Source organism: Beta vulgaris, chromosome 1, assembly GCF_026745355.1.
Source record: "Beta vulgaris subsp. vulgaris cultivar EL10 chromosome 1, EL10.2, whole genome shotgun sequence".
Lineage (NCBI taxonomy): Eukaryota > Viridiplantae > Streptophyta > Magnoliopsida > Caryophyllales > Amaranthaceae > Beta > Beta vulgaris.
In genome coordinates this window covers 9,248,750-9,270,862 of record NC_079202.1, presented here as the reverse complement: position 1 = coordinate 9,270,862, position 22,113 = coordinate 9,248,750, and the positions used below count along the sequence as shown (strand labels likewise).

The 22,113-nt window shown below is 36.2% G+C and overlaps 1 protein-coding gene across 2 annotated transcripts; it reads right to left on the bottom strand.

The window, feature by feature from the left end:
• Positions 1-4,292: 4,292 nt before the first annotated feature.
• LOC104905819 (probable nucleoredoxin 2) lies at positions 4,293-20,362 on the bottom strand. 2 transcript variants are annotated; one of them, XM_010694456.4, is made up of 4 exons: positions 20,206-20,362; positions 19,917-20,063; positions 8,968-9,471; positions 4,293-5,127 (listed from the first exon to the last, which is right to left on the bottom strand). In XM_010694456.4, the coding sequence occupies exons 2-4, from the start codon at positions 20,049-20,051 to the stop codon at positions 4,516-4,518; spliced, it is 1,251 nt and encodes a 416-aa protein (XP_010692758.2). In that variant the 5' UTR covers positions 20,052-20,063; positions 20,206-20,362; the 3' UTR covers positions 4,293-4,515. The 2 variants fall into 2 exon arrangements, with proteins under 2 accessions (XP_010692758.2, XP_010692759.2); XM_010694457.4 differs by having other exon boundaries at positions 19,917-20,059; positions 20,206-20,316.
• Positions 20,363-22,113: the final 1,751 nt, after the last annotated feature.

Below are 22,113 nucleotides of genomic sequence, written 5' to 3'. Positions count from 1 at the left end.
ATAAAAATGAAAAAAATGGTGAATTGTGCATGTAACAAATAATTGACAATACAATTTATTCTATATTTTACTTTCCAAAATAAATAAATAAATGGGTCAAATAGTATGAAACTTACAAGCTTTAAATTCTAAGAAAGGTGCATAGAATCTTACTTCTATCTAGAAGCCGAATATAATCTTAACAAAATTTAAGTTTGCTAATAAAGTTTCAAACTGTAACAAACCCTTGCTTAGAACTCTCAGTTTTCACTGCCATAAAAATTCTATCTTTTTCCATCTCAATTTGAACATCTAAAAAGTGAATCATCATCTTCATGTAAAAAACTTAAGTAGATAACATCTGAATCTCACACATCCAACGTTAATGGATAAAAACACGATCAAATTCATTTTTTCTCCATTTTCGAAAATATCAAGTATGTTCGATAAATCTGTGGTCAAACTTTTTGGATAACTTTTTTCGAATAAATCTGGAATTGAACGGGAAATTTTTTCTTTAATAACATAAGATTCAATTGATCGAATGTAGCAATTTTTTGAAATAAATCTCCATTTTATTTAAATATGATATTGCCCAAATTCAGGAGAAAGGTTCAATTAAATATAACAATACTAGCTATGTTTTAAATCTCCATTTTTGGTTTGTAATGTGCACGGATTCAGTTAGCCATATCAAGAGTTACTAGCATTAGGGTTTGAAGTTTTATTTGTGATAAAGATCACGGGATATCAAGACAACAAAAGAGTGGGGGTGAGAGGGACTGTGGAAAGTAGGGACGACAGAAAGTGGGAAAAGAAGTGGTTGCATGATTGAATCCCAATAATGGAGCGAATTGTGATTTTATTTGGTCCTCAATGTGAAGCAATGGGTAGAGCAAAGACTTCTTCAGTCAACGCCGCACGATAATATTAATTACATCAGTCATTGAACGCACGGGTTATAAGTCGGTTTTAAAATATTCCTCATAAACGATATGATTGTAAAAAGTTTAAATCACGATCTAATATTCACCCCATGATTTTGGGAGAAACACCATAAAGTAATAAAATTTATAAATAAAAAAAATCCGTGCATTTTGCACGGGCCAAAACCTAGTTAGGAGTAATAAGGGAAAGTAAAGTTTAGAGAGAGAAATTGCATAGAGAGTTTTTCACAGACTAATAGTACACACTGCTCAAAAAGTTACCTTTCTCCTGATTTCAAGGATTATTTATAGTGTTTGGGGTCTGATTGTTGTACTTTGAGGTCACCCTAATTTAAGGGCACCTGATTGGCTATGCAATTACAGCATGACACGTGGCAGGCAATGATTGGGAAGTACACATCAACCAAACATATGCAGCCGTTTTTTGTGACTCGAGCCTGGATGTATGTCAGGCCAAGAAGATGGGCTGGTACTTTCTCTTAGTGGAAATTTGTACTTCAGCCATCTTCTTTTTGCCCTGTACTTCTTTTTGTAGATAGTAGACATGTGGAGACTCCAGATAGATCCACGTGTTCCTTGGGGTGCCATTGATTTCCAGACTACAACATTTAACCCTCAAAGGGGGTTTTATTGCTTGGCACCAAGACGGTTAAAAACCCTTTTACTTCATGGAAACCACCTTGTTTTTCAAAAAATGGCAAAACGCGCCACTTTGCCGGTTTAACCAGTCACTTTTAATAAACTTTTGATTCCAACAATTATTGTTACCGGGGTAGCAAGTTTTTTCACCCCTCTATAAATATGAACTTTTGTCCTTTCTGAGACCATTTCACACCTTCAAAGAATTTTCTTAGAGAGAGAGAGACTCTGCCTTTTTTTCGAATTTCTAGAGAGAGACTCTCCCTTTTTTTCGAATTTCTAGAGAGAGAGCGTGCTCGTCCAGCTTCTGTTAACTTCAGAGTAGCTCATCAGGTATCCCCCTTTTTCTTATTTGTTCTCTATTCTTTATTTTTCTTTTATAAAATCAATAATAATGAATTCATCTTATTCGTCGAATAATCCCGGCCACCCAAGAGTTGGTCCTGACACTAAAATCGATAGCCTTCCTTCTTCAACACATTCTAGAGTTAGGCCTATTCTGGCCTGTAATGCATTTTATTTTTATGGATATGGATGACAAAATCAGACGACCCAGTCTTTAGCTGTGCAGGTTAATCTGGCGCGCGTCAAACAAGCTGCCCATCTTAGACGTTGAATAACTCTCCCGGCCTCCAGTTCTGAGATGGAGGCGTCAACCGAGTGAATCCCCGATGATGGGGAACCCGATATTCGAAGTGTGCGACCGGCGCTCGAGCATTCTTCCCATAGAAGCGTCTAGGAAGATGGGGCCAACCAAATAATTCCAGAGGTCGCCTTTTCGGGTTTTCAACCTAGCAAACTTGTACATACCTTGAAAAAGGAATTAAGATTGCTGAAAGCCTGAAAGGTTTAAGTCTTGACGTTTAGATGAAGGTTTAATTGGATGGGCTTTGATATGAATCATGGATTTGGATCATATGAGTTTTAATGGTTTGATGGATTAAGGGATTTGAATGAGGGGTAGATCTAGGGTTGTCAATCAGGTCGGGTCGGGTCAAATTCAGGTCGAGCTGTTTACATGAACGGGTCAGCATCCCCAAACCCGATCCATTTACCTAAACAGGTCACAAATTCCAAGCCGGACCCAACCTATTTATAAACGGGTTGACTAGAACCCGACCCGTTTAACCTGATTTTTAAAAATTTCTTATGAGGTCCAAGAATAGATGGGCAAATTCTCTATATATATGGTGAGAAGTGTGTAAGAAACAATATATAATTAATTGGGGGCATTCAACTCCCATAACTTTTATCAATAATTTATTTTGTCCTTTTTTATAGTCTCCATGTCACTTCTTCTGTTTCTTTAGTACTTGAAGCTGCAACAAAGACTTCAATTTTCAATTATATGAATTACGCTAATTTATGAGCTTTATTCTTCCCACTTTCTCTTTTTCACACTTTATCTCTTCGTGAGTCTGGCTTTACAATAAAAACTAGCGAAGCAAGTGTGTGTGTGACGCACAGGCTGTGCGCTTGGTGCACAAGTTGTACGTCAAGGGCAAAGTTGTTTGCCAGGCGAACAATTTTATTTTATCTTTCCGATTCATGTTTGGGATTCCTTTGCTTATATATACCTCATGTCTTCTAGCGACTTTTAACAATGCTTTCCTACGACTTTTACATATACTCTCTTATACTCAAACTCATATTAAACACTCAAAATGACATTCAAACATATTGAAACCCTTGAATTTCCTATTTCAAACCCCCCCCCAAAATTGAACTCAATCTATGGTTCATTGACCATTAATGGAGTCATGAACGGGAAAATCTATATTATATAAGTCCCTGAGTTTTCCCTACTATTTTCCAATATCTAGTTAGGTTTAGGAGTCTTTCTTTTGAGGACTTACTAGTGACTTCAAAATACTTTTCGAAAAAATCTTTACAATGAGTTAGTCACATACATGCTAATCCCGCGTATGCAATAATATCACGCCTACAACTTGCAATTCCCCAATCGTCTATGATGCTAGCGTTAAAGCCATGTTGAATTCATCTATATTGGATGTTTGTACGATGCTAATAATTGATAATCAAAAGTATTTGACTAAGGGAAGAGTTATAGAAGAGTATCTTTTAGAAAATATATTTACTTCTGATGATCGTGGAATAGGATGTGTTTAAGTGATGATGGCCTTTGATGATGTATCTTTTGTACGTTGTCTAATCTGAATCTCTCTTAAATAATGCTAAGTTGTTCTCTTTGTATTGCTCTTTAGCGGCTAAAACTGAGTGGCCAAAGAGACATGCATCTGGCTCCTACAATGTAGGAGATATTGATTGTACCTATGACTTAGTCTTCTTCTTGTTTCTAGACCCCTACAAGTAACGTATGTTCTTTGTCTCGTTCTAGGGTAGCAGTAACATTTTACATTTGCAAATGATGAAAGTGGTATAATACTCTAAAATTGAAGTAAAATACAACCAAAAACTAAGTAAAAGAAAAATAATACGTGAAATTACTTTATGATGGTATCAAATTATGGAGTCGTAGGATCATATGATCATACTAAGATCCTATCATGTGAATCTTAATGATGGATAGGACCGAAAGATCCTACAAGATTAAAGTTCTACGTAGGATTGGGATCGTTGAGGTTCCGTTTGCCAATGATGCTCGAAAGCAGCTCCATCTATTACTAAATGGTATATCTGTTTGCCTGTTTTTTTTCGAAATAAGTTGTTTACATGTTTATATGATCATGAATATTTACAGCCATATTGAGAAACACCAATTTGGTTAGCATATTTGGGAGTCTTTATATATATCAAATAAGTGACAACAATTTCCTAAATTCTCTCTTACAAACCCTTGAATTGCTGACCTTTGGTAACCTTAGGAAAGGATCTACCAGCAATATACAAGGAGGGGTAGTAGCGAATAAAACCATTCTTATGAGGACATATTAGTAAACTATATCTTCTTGTTTGAACTCTTTCTCTATCAAGTATTAGGCTGTTGAATGGGTCTAACACATTTAGGATGGACCTCAAACCCACAGTCAAGGCATTGATAAGCCCACCCAGAACCTTGTTCATCACAATCACAACAGATAAAAGGCCCACCACCAGTACGCTCGGACACCAAATTTAGCTCATGTTGATGCCTCTCATGATATGCTGATTTAGGCAAACTTTTAGCCTCCTCATCCATTTGCTTCTCTAGAAACTCCAACCTTGCCTCAGTAAAAGGGTAAGCATTTTCTTGGTACAAGTTTATCAAATATCTCCCTTGTTTCGTCACGGTTTTACCGTCCGGACCCAAGATAACCAAGCACGGGATCTCTCGCACGTCAAAATGCTTGGCAAGGTCCTTGATGGTGCGGTCGCGAAAGGGCAGCGCCAACCATGGCATCCTTTGAAAATAAGAATGAAAGGATGCTTCATCGCGATCACTTGACACAAAAACTATCTCAAAATCGTCTTGTTCTTGTAGATTTTGCTTTATCATTTTGTAGATGGAGATTAGCTTTGGGATGAATGTGATACAAGGTAGGCACCAATGTGCTGAAAAATATAGTCCTATTGTCTTCCCTTGCAAGGATGTCACGGGTACCTGCAGTACTCCAATATATACTGATCAAGTTATTTACTGATCTGTCCTAATCTGGTATTTTTCTTTTATCAAAATTTACAAACTTTAACAATCAATTTCCTCCAACATAATGAATATAATCATATGGAATGTTAGTTAGAATAATTTTCCTGTGTAACTTCAAGATATGATGGCTATGCTCTTTTCACCTATAAGTCTTACTACACAAATTTATTACTTATTCTTATCAAATTCAAATCAAATCGCATTGGACCTTCTTGTTTCCTATTATCTTCATTTTCATATAAGAAAAGATTATGAGAATTAAATATACGCAATGTACATAAGAAAGACAATTCCAACAATATTTTAGATGAATACTTTTTTTTCTTATCAATTGGTGTCAACTTTAGTCAATGTTTAGCTAAAACAATATTACTAACCTACAATAAAAAGATTCAGACTAGACTAAATCAGACAAGACCAAACCCTAATGCACTCAAACCATATTATGTTACTTTAAATGAAGTGAACATTCCTATAAGAGACTTAAAAATTGAGAAAGCTAGGTTGAATAAACTAATCTTTAGCATATTGAATAAAATTATGATCCTCCCAACATTGGAAATCAAATACACAGAAAATGATTGTTTTAATTTATACTATTCATTAAGTTGGTTTTCATGCAACTAGCTTTTAATGCACGTCATGCGTGTGACGACATTTTTCCCAAATCAAACTAATACTTCCTCAATTATCATATCCATGTTCTTTTTGTCGATGACCTCCTCCTTTTTGGTTTTGTTGATGAAACCAAGGCTTTTTTGTTCACCATATACTCCGAAAAAAATAAATGATACTATTGTTTTTGTATTTTATACATCCTTTCCATTATTTTTTTGTTTTTCTATATGGAATATGAGCATAATTGAATAATTAAAATGTACTTTTCAACAATTTATCTCTTCGCAATTTCAATGGTTGTTCCTAAAGGACCCAATGAATTCCTAATTGGACTTAGGGGATCTTTTTTAACTGGTTTTTTGTGATATTTTATACCCTTGGATATAAATGGACCTATACGAAAACAATTGGATGATGACAAAATTATAAAAAATAGCTTTTTGAAAATTTTCTCACTTCTCTGTTGTTTTTTAATACTCCTCTTTTATTCTTTTTGTTCTCCAAATAAGCCAATAAGGTAATACAATCTATAAAGATATATTATGAAACATTTCCTTTTTTTTAAATACTCGTCTTGGGAAATTCACCAAGCCTTGTTTATTATGGAACCTCTAAAATCCTCTGGGCTAAGTGGCTTACCACCCTATCTTTTTTCAAAAAAGCTTGGGACATTGAGGGCCCTAATGTTGTCAAGAGCATCCAATCTTGGTTCACGTGTGGATTTATTCTCGAAGACATGTGTGATGTCCTCATCTGTCTTATCCCAAAGCGATAATCTTCGAAAACTATGAAACAATTTCAATCTATTAGCCTTTGCAATACATTGTACAAAGTTGTCACGAAATTTTGGTCAATAGGCTGAAGCCAATCATCTCAAATTTAATATATACCTTGAGGTCCTTACTCAGTTGATTAACCAAACATGTTTCGAGCAAAAGTGGACTCCATTTTTAGCAGGTAGCTAGGAGAAAGGTTAGTTCCCATATCCATCTTCTTTTGCTGATGACCTCCTCCTTTTTGGTCTTCTTGATGAAACCACGACATTTTCCCATATACTCCAAAAAAAAAAAAAATCAAGGAGACTAAAAGCAAACTCACGTTCTCTCACAATCCCTCTCGGATCTTAGATTGTTCTTTCAGTAGACCACCCTTCAATGTTCAGGATAGTGAAAATCTTAGATTATATCTTGGCTTGCTCTTGAACAATAAAAGACCCTCCCATTTCGAGGTCCAATTTGTTGTAGATAAACAAAATGCCTCTCAAAAGCGAGTCGTTTATGCTTTGTTAGCTCCACCCTCTAGACTATCTCCACCTACTACATGCAAGCCCCTTCCTCTTAGGGAAAAACCTAGAAGATATAGATCAAATTTGTAACACCTTCTTGTAGGGGGGTGACGAAGGAAAAAAAAATTCACTTGGTTAAGTGCGAAACCACATTTCTTCCTACATTTGAGGTGGCTAGATATTAAATCTGATCTTTAATGTATAAGGCTTTCGTGGCTAAGTTTGGCTTGCACATACTACATTGGCTCCAAATACATCTACCCCAACTGTGTCACGCATTTAAAAAATGGCTCCTATGTGTGGAAAAATATTGGCAAAGGTTGGGAGCTTTTGAGTAACAAAATAGCTCGTTAAACCTTGGTATGTAAGTCAATCAACTTCTGTCTTTGAGGTCTATCAGTTCAATAACTGTTGCAACCCTTATTTCTGATGGGACATGGGACCTCCAATGTTTATCTCTTACTCTTCCCCCTTTCATAGTTCATCATCTCTTATAAGGGCTTCTCTTTGGCTCTTGCATACATAGCTCGGCTCCCCTTTCCTCCCGTCTCTCTCAACCTCTCCTGAATTTGGAAGGGTCATTGCTAACCAAAAATATTTTTTTATGTGGCTTCTGTGGATCAACGAAATTTGCTAGGAAAATCACCGTTGACCGTGCTGCCCTAGGTGTTAAGGTCCTTTTGAGAACACGGCTTTAATCTGTGATTGCCTCACCCTCCAAGATTTGGTCTAACATTGGATTCCCCTGGGGCTCGAACATAGTCTCTATTTTCAAGGAATGGTTGGCACACAATATGGCTAGCAACGTCCAGGTTACTAGGTTAGAGCCTTAGATCGGTCGGTCTTGCGTGGCGGGAGCTTTTCCCCTACTTGTGTCATGGGACTTGGAAAAATATAAAAAGGTGCATCTTCCGTAACGCGGTATTAGCATCCCCTTTCTCCTGCCAATGCCATTATTAGTATGGCAATTTACCATGTAAAAACCTTAGGATGCCTACCCTAGACCTCCCCTCCAACAAATACTCTAGATGCTCCCCAACCTCGTGATGTCTTTGTGATTCATGTCAACGACTCCTTTAATTTGTTGTCTTTATTACCGTGTTGGGACTGGAAGGATTATCGTTTTAACTATTTTTGTGCTTTATGGGTACGATATCATCGTTGTGGTATCTCCTTACTTTGATGAAAGATACATTTACCATTTTTACAAGTTTTACTTGTCAACTAGTGACTGTCCCCGCGTGATCTAATTGTTTTTTTTTTTCCGTAATTTTTTGTTTAATGACAAAAAATTGACGTTATAATTTGAAAAATGTATCCTTAAAAGTTTAGAAATGAAAGCAATAGGATAACTTTCTACAAGAAATTGAAGTAAGAATTTATGTTTACAATAGTCTATTTTTATTATGATAGATGCGTTAGGTATCTAACTACTTGTGTAAGTATTTTAATGAAATATAATTACAAGAACTTATGAATTTTACTTTGAAATAGTAAACAATGATGTTATGTTGGATTGATGTTCAAGCTCTCACTTTTCATTTCAAAGATCACGTATTCGATACCTTGTCACTACACAGTATTATGTTTTAATTGAGGGGTTTGACATGGAAATAGAGCATTTGCATTAGAGCCCTCGAAGAGCGCGCGACGTGGCACATAGACTTTTTTTAGAAACGTCTTTTAATTATTAGTATAGATATAGATTTATATTAACAATGATGAAAGTATTTCATTAACAAGCATAAACGTCACCGTGTATAGTAAATAAAAACAAATACATTAGATAGTAGTATTTATGGACAAAGTGAGAGAGATATGAGATTATAAGATGATGATGAAGGCAAGGAAATTATTATTAACGGGCATATAGGAGTCAAGTATCTACTAACCTGGTGAGTCAAAGGATCATGACTCAAAACATAGTCTCTGTCATGATTAGTTAACAAAGTTACCAACGTCTGCCTCTCCTCTTTCTCCCTTTGTTCTGTATGCAACATCTCCAACCTTTCTTTAGTAAAAGGGAAGGCTTCAATTCCATAACGATAGATAAGCTCAACACCATCATGCATTGTGGTATCATCGTTGCCACTATAGTTACTAGGATGCAGGAAAACTAAATAAGGCATGGCTTCCACGTCAAATGTTTGATTTAGGGCCTTTTTCGTTTCCAAATCTGAATATGGCACCGAAAGCCAAGGCATGGAAGCACGATAACTGTTGAAGGCGCCTATATCTTCATCTGAAGACACCAAAATGATTTCGAAATCACTCCCTTGGCTCCTAAGTTGCTCGTAAACATCGATTAGAAGTTCGTTAAATTTTCGACAAGGAGAGTACCAATTCGCTGAGAAGTATATTCCTACTACCTTCCCTTGAAGCTCAGAGATTTTCACCTACATAGAAAATTAATTGGCAGAACATAAAGATCATATATGCAAGCATGTTTAAGTCTTGTACTTCATTATCTGCTCTAGAATTTGTTAGCTATTAACATCTATCAAACCCGTAAAAGAACATCGATGTCATAAAATATTCGATGCAATTCTTGTATACATATAAAACATGGTACAATCAATTACTTATAAACGAATCAATTTTTCCCCTTATTCTTTTGATATGAATCTTTGAAATCCTCCTAACTTTGAAGCGATTGTCATGGAGTTGCACCAGTGACAAATAGCACCTGTTGCATAGAAAATCTTTTGAAAAGAATGATTTAGCAACATCTTACACGAAGTACTTAAGTAGGATACATACTCTTATAAACGCCATGCTAAATTTCCAACATCCCCTTTTTTGTTTTTTTTTTTTTTTGACGGGAAATTGTGATCATTTTATTCATCATCTTTCGAATCCATGATTACAAATGACTCAATTTCCGGAGGCAACTCTCCTAACCACACCTTCCTATCCATAGACTCCATACTCCAATGGGCAAGGTGATGAGCTACCTTGTTTCCATTCCTACAAACATGCGAAAATGAACATCTATCAAATAGACCTACAATATCGAAAATATCCTGCACTATATTACCAAAACTAGAGAGTTCCACTGTTGCCTTCTTCATGTGATTTACGAGCTTGAGACAATCACTTTCGAACACGATATCTCGCATACCTTCTTCCCATGCAATCTGTAACACCATCCTAGCTGCGATGGCTTCAGCCACATCCACCGCATAATTGCCTTCCAACACCCCACTGCAAGCCACCTTCACCACCCCATTTGCATCTCTCCCCACACCTCCCCAGCCAATCTTTCCATTATCAAATACAGCTGCATCTGAGTTCACTTTTATTATTCCTTCGGGTGGTTTTTGCCAACGCTTGTTCCCACTCTCCGGCTTGGTGGTGACTCGTAACCTCTCCTGTGCCTCAAAGAACTCCATTGTGCGAGCTACTGAGTTATCGGCAACCTCCTTAAGTCCCATCCGCTTTTGATTGAAAACCCACGCATTCCTCCGTAACCATATCCCCCACATCAATCCCCAGAATAGCGCCCACCAATGCATATCTCTCGTGGTATTTGCGAGCTTTTCACACCACTCCTTTGCTTTGACCCCTTGTGCACCATCTACTTTGAGTCTTAGCGGCGATATTCTCCAAATACACCTGGACTCGTGGCAAAGGAATAACATATGCATGATTGTCTCCCCTTCCTCTCCACACATTGGACAGATGCGATCGTTCTCCAGTCCCCTCGCATTTAAATTTTCTTTTACAGCAATACCATTATGTATCGTACGCCACCCAAACAGCTTGATCTTTGGAGGAATGTTGGCCTGCCACAGAACTCGCCACACACCACTCTTCATGCTTCGGGACGATGACGCCCCCTGCTCTTGTTTACTTTGGAGGGCAATATAATATGCACTCCTAACTGTGAATTCCCCATTTTTGGAATGATGCCACATCCATTTATCTTCCCCTTGCCTTTGGGTTATTGGAATGCTTTTCATGGCCTCGACTTCCCATGGGAGGAAGAGTTGGTTCAGCAAACTGGTATTCCATTCACGGTTGTGCAACAGATCACTCACCACCCTCGGCCCATCCTCATCAATGCCAGCAACTCTCGTCGGTTTAAAATTTGTGATTCCAGGAACCCACGGGTCAGCCCATATATCCACACTATGACCTCCACATACAATCTTCCTTGCACCCTTTTGTAGTAGTCCACGCACAGATAGAATCGACCTCCAAGTAAAACTAGCCAGAGGGCTTGTTTTGACCTCCAGGAAAGAAGTATTGGGAAAATACTTACATTTCAACGTTTTCGCCATAAGTGAGTTCGGATATTTAACGATCCTCCAAGCTTGCTTGGTGAGCAATGCTTCATTAAAAACTTGCATATTCCGCATCCCAAGTCCACCTTCACTCTTCGGTGCATATAACTTACTCCAAGCCACCCATGACATCTTCCGTTCATCTTTTTTTTCCCCCCAAAAGAAGTTCTTGAACATACCTTCCAGCTCATTTAACACCGTCACAGGAATCCGAAAGCACTGCATTGCATATGTGGGAATTGCTTGTGCTATTGCTTTAATGAGTACTTCTCTGCCCGCATGAGATAAGAACCCTTCCTTCCACCCTTTTAGCTTCTTCAAAACTCTTTCCTGAATATATTTGAAAACTTTCTTCTTTGATCCACACACATGAGTGGGAAGACCAAGATATTTGTCATGTCCATCTACGGCCTTAAAAGATAACTTCATCTGAAGCAATTGTTTCTTTTCTTGTTCTACATTTCGGCTGAAAGACACCTCCGATTTCTCCATATTCAGTTTTTGGCCTGAAGCTGCTTCATAGGTTGAAAGGATCTCTAGGATTTTCTCAACTTCTACCTCATTTGCTCTTGTAAATAACACACTATCATCCGCAAAAAATAAATGAGAGATGGCATTCACTTTCTTCCCAATCTTTAAACCATGAATTTCTTTCTTCGCTTCAGCATCACGAAGTAAAGATGATAAGCCTTCTGCACAAATAATGAAAACAAAGGGTGACAGGGGGTCTCCTTGACGGAGTCCTCGTGTGGGCCAAAATCGTCGGGTGGGTTGACCATTCAAAAGAATCGAAAATGAAGTCGAGCTCACACATTGCATGATTAATTTGACAAAATTTTCAGGAAAGCCCATTTTCAACATCATAGCTTCAAGAATACTCCATTCCACTCTATCATATGCCTTGCTCATGTCTAGCTTCATTCCCATATAGCCTTCTTTCCCCTTCTTCTTCTTCCTCAGGTAATGAAAACACTCATAAGCAACAAGAATGTTATCTGTAATGAGTCTACCCGGAACAAAACCACTCTGTGATTCATGTATAATACTCGGAAGCACTCTCTTAATTCTGTTTGCTAAGGCTTTAGCAATGATTTTATAACTCACATTACACAGACTTATTGGATGAAAATCAATCGGAGACTCACATTCTTTTTTCTTCGGAATCAAAGCAATAAAAGTTTGATTTAGCGTTCCAATGTTACCTTCCTTATTCAGCATTTCCAGCATTGTTTCCACCATGTCTTCCCCAATAATATTCCAAAACTTCTGGTAAAAGAGCGCGCACATTCCATCTGGCCCTGGTGCCTTCGTAGGATGCATCTGATTGATAGCATCTTCTATTTCCTCGCGCCTAAATGGTGCTGCCATCATATTTTGCAGCTCATCCGATATTGATCTTTGTACTTTGTCAAGTACCGGTTTCATGTCCGTCTCCGAATTTGCACAAAACAACTCCTGAAAGTGGTGGACCAGCACTTCCGCTATATTCTCCTCGTCCTCATGCACCACCCCTGCAGCACGCATCCTTCAGTCTCGCAATACTATTTCTTCTCTCTCGTTGCTTTGCTTTTGCATGAAAAAATTGTGTGTTTCGGTCCCCATGGCTCAACCACTCTTGTCTACTCCTTTATTTCCAAAAAATTTCTTCCCTCGACTCCAATTCATACATCCATCCTACTGTCAACATCCCTCATTTTCTGTATATTTTCTGGAGATTGGTCCGCCTCCATCAAATCACGCATCTGCTGTTTACAAGCTCTCATTTCTTTCGCAAAGGTTCCAAAGCGTTTTTGGCTCCATTCACGCAAACTACTCGCTGTCCGAGCTAGCTTACCTTTCACGTCTTCCCCTTTAACCCATTCAGCAACTATAACCTCCCCACACTCCTTTTCTTTTATCCACATTTCTTCAAATCGAAAGAGCTTTCTTTTCTTCGCTTTAGACCCTATTTGTGTATGAGTTCGAATCTGCAACAGTATAGGCAAATGGTCCGATTTTCGTTTTTCAAGGTGGGTAACGGAGGAACTTCCGAACAAATCCTTCCATCTCGTATTCGCCACAAATCGGTCCAATCTCTCTTGTAAATTTGCTTCGCCCCCCTGATTGTTAGTCCAAGTGAAAGGGTGCCCTACATAATGCAAGTCTTCCAAACAGCAGAAGTTTAGAGCATCCCACATAATCTCCGCTTCCTCATACTTAAAGTCGCCACCCCCTTGCTTCTCCATGGACCATAGCATCATATTCAAATCACCCCCACACACCCACGCCCCATCATCCTCCTCTTTCAGCCTTTTAAGTAACTCTCCTGTCTTTTTTGTTATACATACATAGAAGACATGTATGTACATAGATATCTAATTGTGAAATTACAAAGTAAAATTGGGAACCCATTTAAAGTAAAGTTACACAAATTCTCTCACAGACTCATATATGTTGAAAATATTAAGACATCGAAAATTAAAATATCTAGTCATTCTCTTATACATATTCCAATGGTCTTCTTAGGACCTGAACTTATCTGAACTTATTGGACCTGAAACTTAATTTTTTAAGTTGAACAGAACGCACCCTTAGGGGATATTTTAGAAAGCTACTTGTCTATAAGCCTAAGGCTTTTATGAATGATGTAAAACTTTTAAGTTGATCGTGCAAAAAAGATTATTTACGGAGTACACAATAGAAGTGAGAACAAGTCCTAACATATTGAAATGTTAGTTAGGACTTAGGCCCCATCTGTTTTACATCTAAAGCTCGAAAAGAACTCTACTAATTTAGCTTACACAATATTCCAGCTTGCTGTATGCAACAAAATTAGAAGGCAATGAAGCATCAAGCCAAAAGGGTGCGTGGTCCCAAAACTCATATGTAGATGCCAAACAAGACATGGTAAAGCTACTCACTACCTATAAAGCAATGGGTTGAATCCAACCTAGATTTTCTAATCTTTTGATATGACATAGATAGGAGTAGAAGACAATTTATTCATCATTGTCGGTTGCACTACTACTTCTGTGTTAGAACTTTCTTGCAATCAATCCATCTTGTTGTCCCTCATAGTCTCATGTTATACATTCTCATCTAATTTTGGTTTTATTTCATGCAAATCAAAGTAGTTGGCTCCCTAATTTCTAGTTAACCAGATAACTGTTGAAATACCAATATGGTTCATGGTTCATACTACTTTTAGCTTTGAAATGTTGTTTAGAGATGGATTAAGAAGAAGATGTATCACTAATTCTAGTAGATTGTAAAAAAATAGGTAAAGCTCACATGCAATGTGGGACAAATTCTGCTAGCTAGTACTCTTCACATACTATTATATCAGCTTTAATTTGTACAAAGAACTCAATCTAAAAAGCAAAATCTTGTAGGAAAAGCATAAATTCAAATGAGTGATAAAAAGAGCTAAAATAAAGCAGACGTTGCTGAATGGACCACGTGTTATGTACTAGTTGTACCGTACCATTAATGCAGTAGTGTAGTGATGTGCAAGACCTTGTTTGGCTAGCCTGGACGTGAAAATGACTGCCTCTTAATAGAAATACAATTCAGAGAATAATGGAGAAAAATATTATGGGCTTATTATGGTAATTAGTTATGATGATCCATAACTTATACTTTAATAATACTATACACCAACACTATCATTCACTTTATGACTTATCTTTTTAGGCCTTGTTTGGTTGTATATAGAAAGTTATATTTCCTAGGAAATTATTTTTTCCATATATCTGAAATTCCTAGGAAGTGTAAAATTGTGTTTGGTTGATAATGGGAAGTAGAACTTCCTATGGAAAGCTCTACTTACCTAGGGGGACCTAAGTAAGTAATTTCCTCCATTTTGGAGAAAGTAGAACTTCCTAAGAAGTGCAATTCCCATGATTTTGCCAACCAAATTAAACAACTTCATATAATTCTACTTCCCAGGAATTTGCACTTCCCATGATTTGTTTTGTCAACCAAACAAGACCTTAGTTCTAGTATGGAATAACTTCTCAATATTAGGATTATTATTGGGTAACTGGAGACCATAATTTTCTATCAAATTGTTTACAATGTACTCATGCATATTAATATTCACCCTTCATGGTGTATGAAATGAGTCACAACCTCAATAATCAATAACTGATATTCATCTAATTCATTATAAGAACTCCACAAAAGAATACTCACTCATCCCGTTCAACGTCACATAGTCACTCACACATGTAATGAAAATACCAATGAATGATGAGAAGAGATATAAAAAGAACCCATAACCGAAAAGAAAGCAACTGTTCATTTTCTTAAAACATTTTGACAATAGATATGTTATATTACCTTAGAATGGAGGATGTTATTTTGGAATGTCCCAAAACATTCACACTTTGCAATATTGTGATAATAAATTATTGATTTTTTGTAATATTCCTATTATTAAATAAGTAACAAAATAAAAATTAAATGAATCAATATTGCAGAATTCTTTAACAATATCCTTAAAGCAAAAATGAAATTGTTCTTAAGTGGTTGCACGTTATTTAGTAGAATGAAGGATATGCATATGGAGAAAGCCTTGGTAACCAACTGTTTGAGTCCAAAAAAGACTCAAACATTCAAAAAGTTACACAATGGTACCATTATAACCTGATATTGGTATCAAATTGTTATCAAGATTGGTACCAAGCAAATCTTACTTTGGTATCAAAATTTTCGGACAATGGTACCAATATAACCTAGCATTGGTACCAAGCAACACGCGCGTGAAATTTTCAAGGCTTAAAATGACCAAATTACCCCCGTTTGAGTCCCCTAAGAGACTCAAACGGCTGGACGCCTAGCCAAGCTCTATGCATATGATAACACGTTTTGTTAAGGGGAACTGGTTACCTAATTATCACCCTACCTCCTCGGTCATGACTCATGCCTATGATAACACATTTTATTACCCTCCTCAATCTAGTCACACTAGTGTTTCTTTCCATAGTATTTCATTCTTCACTTAGAGTATGTCCAGTGGTTGGTGCACTGACAGTTCATGAGGAGAGAGAAGGCTAAAAAAATAATAAACAATTAAGAGAGAAAAAAAGGGAGGAGATAGAGGCTTGTTCAGTTCATGAATATGGACCGTTTACAAAAGAAAAAAATCTGAAAAGTATCACTTGGGTGTGAGTGGCAAAGTATTATTGGTTTATGGGAAATGTGATGACCCCAAAAGTTAGTCTAACCATTGGGAGTAAGAAAATAGAGGTTTTTGAGTAGATTGAGTATGAGTGATGTGGAGGAAAGAGAAATTAATATAGTATTTGATAAACTCTTTGAAAAGTCTAACCATTGAACATACTCTTAGAGCATGAGTAGTGGGTTGGTTTAGTCATGATTGATCTTTGAGTTTTTTTTTTCTTTCTCTCTCCTTTTCTCCTTATTACACCTCACATCCCACTAACTTCCCACCAACTTATCTTTTTTTTTTCTCACAATGGGTAGACTAGTCTTACTTGGCTTTTCTAATTCTCTCTCTTACTTTTGGTATACTCCATCATATACTCTCTTTTCTATCCAAAATGTTCTTATTCTGATATAGAGTAGATAATTATTATTCATATTTTAATTAGTGATATATTAATTAATTTATATACATTTTGAATAATTTTAGGTAGGAGAAAGTTATTATAAAGAAAAACAGGTTGTGAAAGAATATGGTAAAATATATCAAATTTAGGCTCAATTGATAGATAATTTATTTTATAGTTGTAATGTAATTTTTTTCAAAAAAAAATTATAAGCTCATTTCACTTTTAAAAAAAAAATTCAGAAAGAATAAAGCAATATTGATACATATGGCATCACCCCATTCGTTGATATGCACACCATCCAAGGCATGGTTGGTCCAGCATTTCAGACCAACCAACTCCAATTGCTCCAATAGTAAAACTAAGTAAAGCTAACTTTACTTTTACCTAGACCCACCAAAACCAACCTTATTGCTCATGCTCTTAGTATTATGCGTGCCTTGTGTACTATAAATATATTGGCACACCGATTCACTTTAAATCAAATTGAGTCACTTTTCAAACTATAAGGGGTCAAAACAAAAGGCAAAATTATAATTTTAATTAGGACAAATAATTAAATCCGTCTAACAAATAACTTTTTATCTTAAAGAGATCATTTTTATATAAATGACTCATTTACGTCAAAAATTTACCCCCAATAAATTACTATGCACTCGTCTTATACAAAAATTTGAATTCATCTTTCTATTTAATTTGTTTCCTTTTCTTCCCATTCCATAAGGTAAAAATCAAATATAAACTTTGGGTTTATGTGGTTGCAATAGTGTCCTCTTGGGTCCTGATCCTCTAGAATTTTATGAAAACTCTACAAAGTAGAGTTGAATCCTGATAATATATTATAAAATCAAGGGTTCATGATTAGTGGGAAAGGAAAAGATATGGGCAGAATATTCGAGAGAAAATAGGGGGGATTTTTGGGAAAGAATATACAAGCCTTTGATTTCTTAATCAACGGTTGATATTTAACGAACTCTACCGTGTAGAGTTATTTTGAAACCCTAGAAGATCTCAATTCTCAGTGGGTTACACTCAATCTTCAAGCGCTCCCCCTCCCCCCACCAAAAAAATCAACCCCAACCTCCAAAACAAAGGAGAACTTTTATGGTTAAACTTGACCCACTTCTGTTTAAAATCAACACCAAATCAGAAAGCAATGTTTAAATATAATATTGTAAAAATTTAAAACTTTTCGATTAGAAGATCAATAAAAAAAAAAGGTGATAAAGTTCTACATAGCTAGAGCTCGTCTGGTAAACTAACTCTTAAAGTTTTTTTTAAAACATAGTGAACTATGAAATAAGTCAAATGCAATCTTTTAATTTCAATAGGGCAGTGTAAATGTAGTTTATCAGTGAGGAAAAGAAAACACAAAAAACAAAAAATAAATCAGAAGAAAATAGCCCATTTAAAGTAGGGTGTTTTTTTAAAAAAATGATAAATGAATATTCTCAATTGAATTGCAACAATGGCAGTAGATGTAGTCTCCTTTAACCACTAATTATTTAGCAAACGTTGCTTAAGATTTGTGCATCCCTATATTGCAACTAAATGTAGTATGCTAGTAGGAGTACTACATATATAATATCTCCGTTTCACAATACATGCATTATTATCATATGACATGCAAATCAAGGATAAGGAAAGAGAGTGTTGTGATTACTTATAAACCCATGTGATGATGTTTTAAAGGAGCAAATGTATTGTGAAACATCCTAAAGAGAAAAATGATGCCTATATCATACATGCATTATATTGTAAAACGGAGGTAGTATATACTTCCTTCCACTTTTTAGTTGACTCATTCCTCTATTCATACATATTAAAGAGATGTGACATGTGAGCATAAATAATACAACCCTGTTTCAAAATATTAGACATAGTTTGGCTTATGTATTATTTATAAACTCTTCTTTAATTATGTTGTGGGACTTATGTATACGAAAAAATATAATCACGTGAAATCTTGTTAGATTCATCTTTATATATGTACTTTTAGAATATAAACTTTTTAAAATTTTCATATTTGATATATTAATAGTTAAAGTTATTGTGTTGGCTGATAAGTGTGCACAATTATTTTGAGTGTTAAATAGGTGTATAAAAAGTCATTTAAGTGAAACTAGTTGTCAAACAAAAAAACGAGTCAACAAAAATAAAACATCCAAAAATGAATACAAGTCAACTAAAAATTAAAGATTTCCGAGAAAGAAAAGAAAGGAAGGCAGTACTACTATATACTACGCTCTCCACATTGTCCATTCCGTTGTAATGTTGTATTGTGGGTATACTAAGAAATTTTCATGTAATTCTATGTTTGATCCATTAATTATATGGATTGAACCTAGGCTTAAGTATACAAATTTTGAATGATTTCATAAATTATACAAGCTCAATTGTACTGGATTTAGAGGCATAAAGATTGTCGGGGAGCCGAAGGTGTAAATCTGTAGAAGAATTTCAACACCATCAATTTTCAATTTTCAAACATATTCTTTAGGATTTTCCTTGAAAGACTATCCTAAAATTCTCCGTTGTACCTAGAAAAAGAAATCAAACTCCTAACATATGGTACATAGAAATTATAATTATTCCATCACAAAATTTTTTTAGAGGTACAAGGTTTTCCATGTTGATGCAAATTAAACCATATACAGTTTTTTGGTAAAACAAACAAAAAGTTGAAAGTTCAACAAGATATGAATGTTGGGATACAAAAGATTCAACCCTCCTTTTGGTGTTTTTCTTTGCTTGTTTTCTGATGTGATTTTTGTAGATTATTTGAGGAAGAAAACCAATAAAATTCCATATGTTTTTAGGAGAATTATATCCTATCTTTTATTTCAAACTACTGAAACCCTAAATCAGAAAGGTCAATGAATTTTGTTGCACTTATGCAAGTAAGATAAAATGTTTTGAGTATTAACATAACATGAACTTGTTATTATCTCAAAGAAATAATTAAAATCTTAATAATAAAAGTTCAATAATATAAATCCTGACCTGGGTATCATCAGAAGTGAGCAGAAAATCACGATCTTTAGAAGCTAAGAGAGATGATAATCTTGATAAACTTCCATTACCAGTTTCAGAAGCTCCCATATTCATTTCATTTTCTCTTTCTCTCTCTACTTCCATCACTTTGTCTGTCTTAAAAAAAACACAAATTATAGTGTTAAATTAATGTTATTCAAATTCAACTCATGGGAGAAGAGAAGGGAAATTTTAAGAAGAAAATAAAACAAAACGAAAAATTTAAAAAGAACCACATTCTTTTGTTATGTAATTGTACCTGAATTTTCTTCAAAGCGAATTATGGCAATCTTAGTATAGAATCACCAACTTACCCCACCATTATAAATCCGCAACACGTAGCATTTCACTGTTTTATACTACCCCTCTCTTTCTCTCTCATCAGGGTTTTATATTCTACTTCTCATCTCAGATGTGGATAGCGTGGACACTGTTGATTTGAGTGAATTATTTTATGATTACTTTTTACAGGGCAATTGGTGAAGGATATTTTTGTATGATTACTTCTTCCACGGCATCATATGTCAATGAGGAGAAATGGTTGGGATTCATGGTCAGATGTCAAAATAACATCTCACAAGAATATTAAAATAATTTTATAAAATGCAGGCATTAAAGTAAATTATATGTTGATATTTAAATTTATATACATTTTTGTATCAATTAAGAGTTATTTTGACATTGGTATCAATTTGAATGAGCTTTAATACCACCTTATACTTTACTTCGGTACCAAACTTACATTTTTGTACCAATTAAGAGTTACTATTTTGGTATTGGTAATCATTTGATTGAGATTTGGTATCATCTTATACTTTACTTTGGTACCTTCAAACTTTAATTTGGTATCCTTGTGAGATGTCGTTTTGACATCTCACTATAAAACATCTATTGATCATTGTCAATAAATACGATCTGTGACGTTTTGGAATAGAATATATGAGATGCTTTTTTTATGGATTAGAAATGGAAACTAGGCTGGGACCTACAGCTAAGTATGACCAGCCTAAAACATTCGTGCAGATGAGAAAAGCACGAGATTATGAAATTCAAACCAATGGTGAAAAGTTCGAACCGAGCAACCTTTATGCACTATAAAGTGTGCCACTTGATGGGTTTCACGAAAGCAGTGATTGAAGGTGACTGAAGTAAACTGCCAAAGATCCACCTCTGCATCAAAACTAAGATTATAAATTTCTCAACGGATCTTCCAAATGTTCTAGAGACTTAATAACCACAAGATAATCTCACTCAATGCAAAGGTTCTTACCTCCTCAAGAAATATTGTCCTTAACTTCACGCATTCCCCGTGTTTATTCACTATCAAAATCGAGGCCTTCCCGGCTACCGTTCTTCCCCCTTGGTGACTTCCACAAGCCCCTTGGTGTATTTCCCTTAGGATGTAATTTCATTCCTCGGGGGTTACACATTTGAGGAGGGGGTGAGTGAAAGAATTTTTGTAAAGTTGACCCTCGTGCCATAGGAACCAGCCCGACTTGTGCTTGATCCGCTTAGCCTCTTTAGGATCATTAGGCAGAGCTCGTCACGCAAGTACTTGATGATATCATCCATCCAGGCCGAAAGTGCGGTTGAGGACGAGCTGTTCTTTAGCATTTATGCTTGGTTCGTTGAGTACCTCCTATGTTATAGTTCTGGGAGCCGACCCCTCAGCGGAACTAGCCATCCAAGCCAAGGCGTCGGCTTATTGGTTTTCCGATCGAGGTATATGGGCGATCCGGAACTTGGAGAGCTGGCAGATGACATCTTGGGCTTTGGCCAAGTGCATTCTCATGTTATCTTCCTTGGCCTCGTATTCTCCTAAGACTTGTCCCACAATGAGTTGTGAGTCAGATTTCGCAAGGATGGATGTCGTCCCGGTCAGGATGCAAAGCTGCAACACCAAGATAAGAGCTTCAAATTCGGCCTCGTTGTTAGACCCGAGGTATTCGAATTTAACGGCAGACTCTATTTTGTCTCCGACCGAGGTCTTGATGACTAGCCAGGCTCCGCATCCGTTTTTCGTGGAAGACCCGTCGCCCTGCAACTCCCACTCTTCTTGTGGACCGACCGGGGGTCGGGTGGCACATTCAGTGATAAAGTCGGCAAAAGCATGGGCATTGATTTCTCTTCTTAGCTGGAATTCTAACCCGAAGTCAGCCAATTGGTC

Coding starts and splice junctions, on each gene's coding strand:
- LOC104905819 (XM_010694456.4), bottom strand. CDS start 20,051: ATGGAAGTAGAGAGAGAAAGAGAAAATGAAATGAATATGGGAGCTTCT. Junction 9,472..19,916: donor TCACTTCTGATGATACCCAG/GTCAGGATTTAT, acceptor TTTTCTATGTAG/GTGAAAATCTCTGAGCTTCA. Junction 5,128..8,967: donor ATGATCCTTTGACTCACCAG/GTTAGTAGATAC, acceptor GGAGTACTGCAG/GTACCCGTGACATCCTTGCA.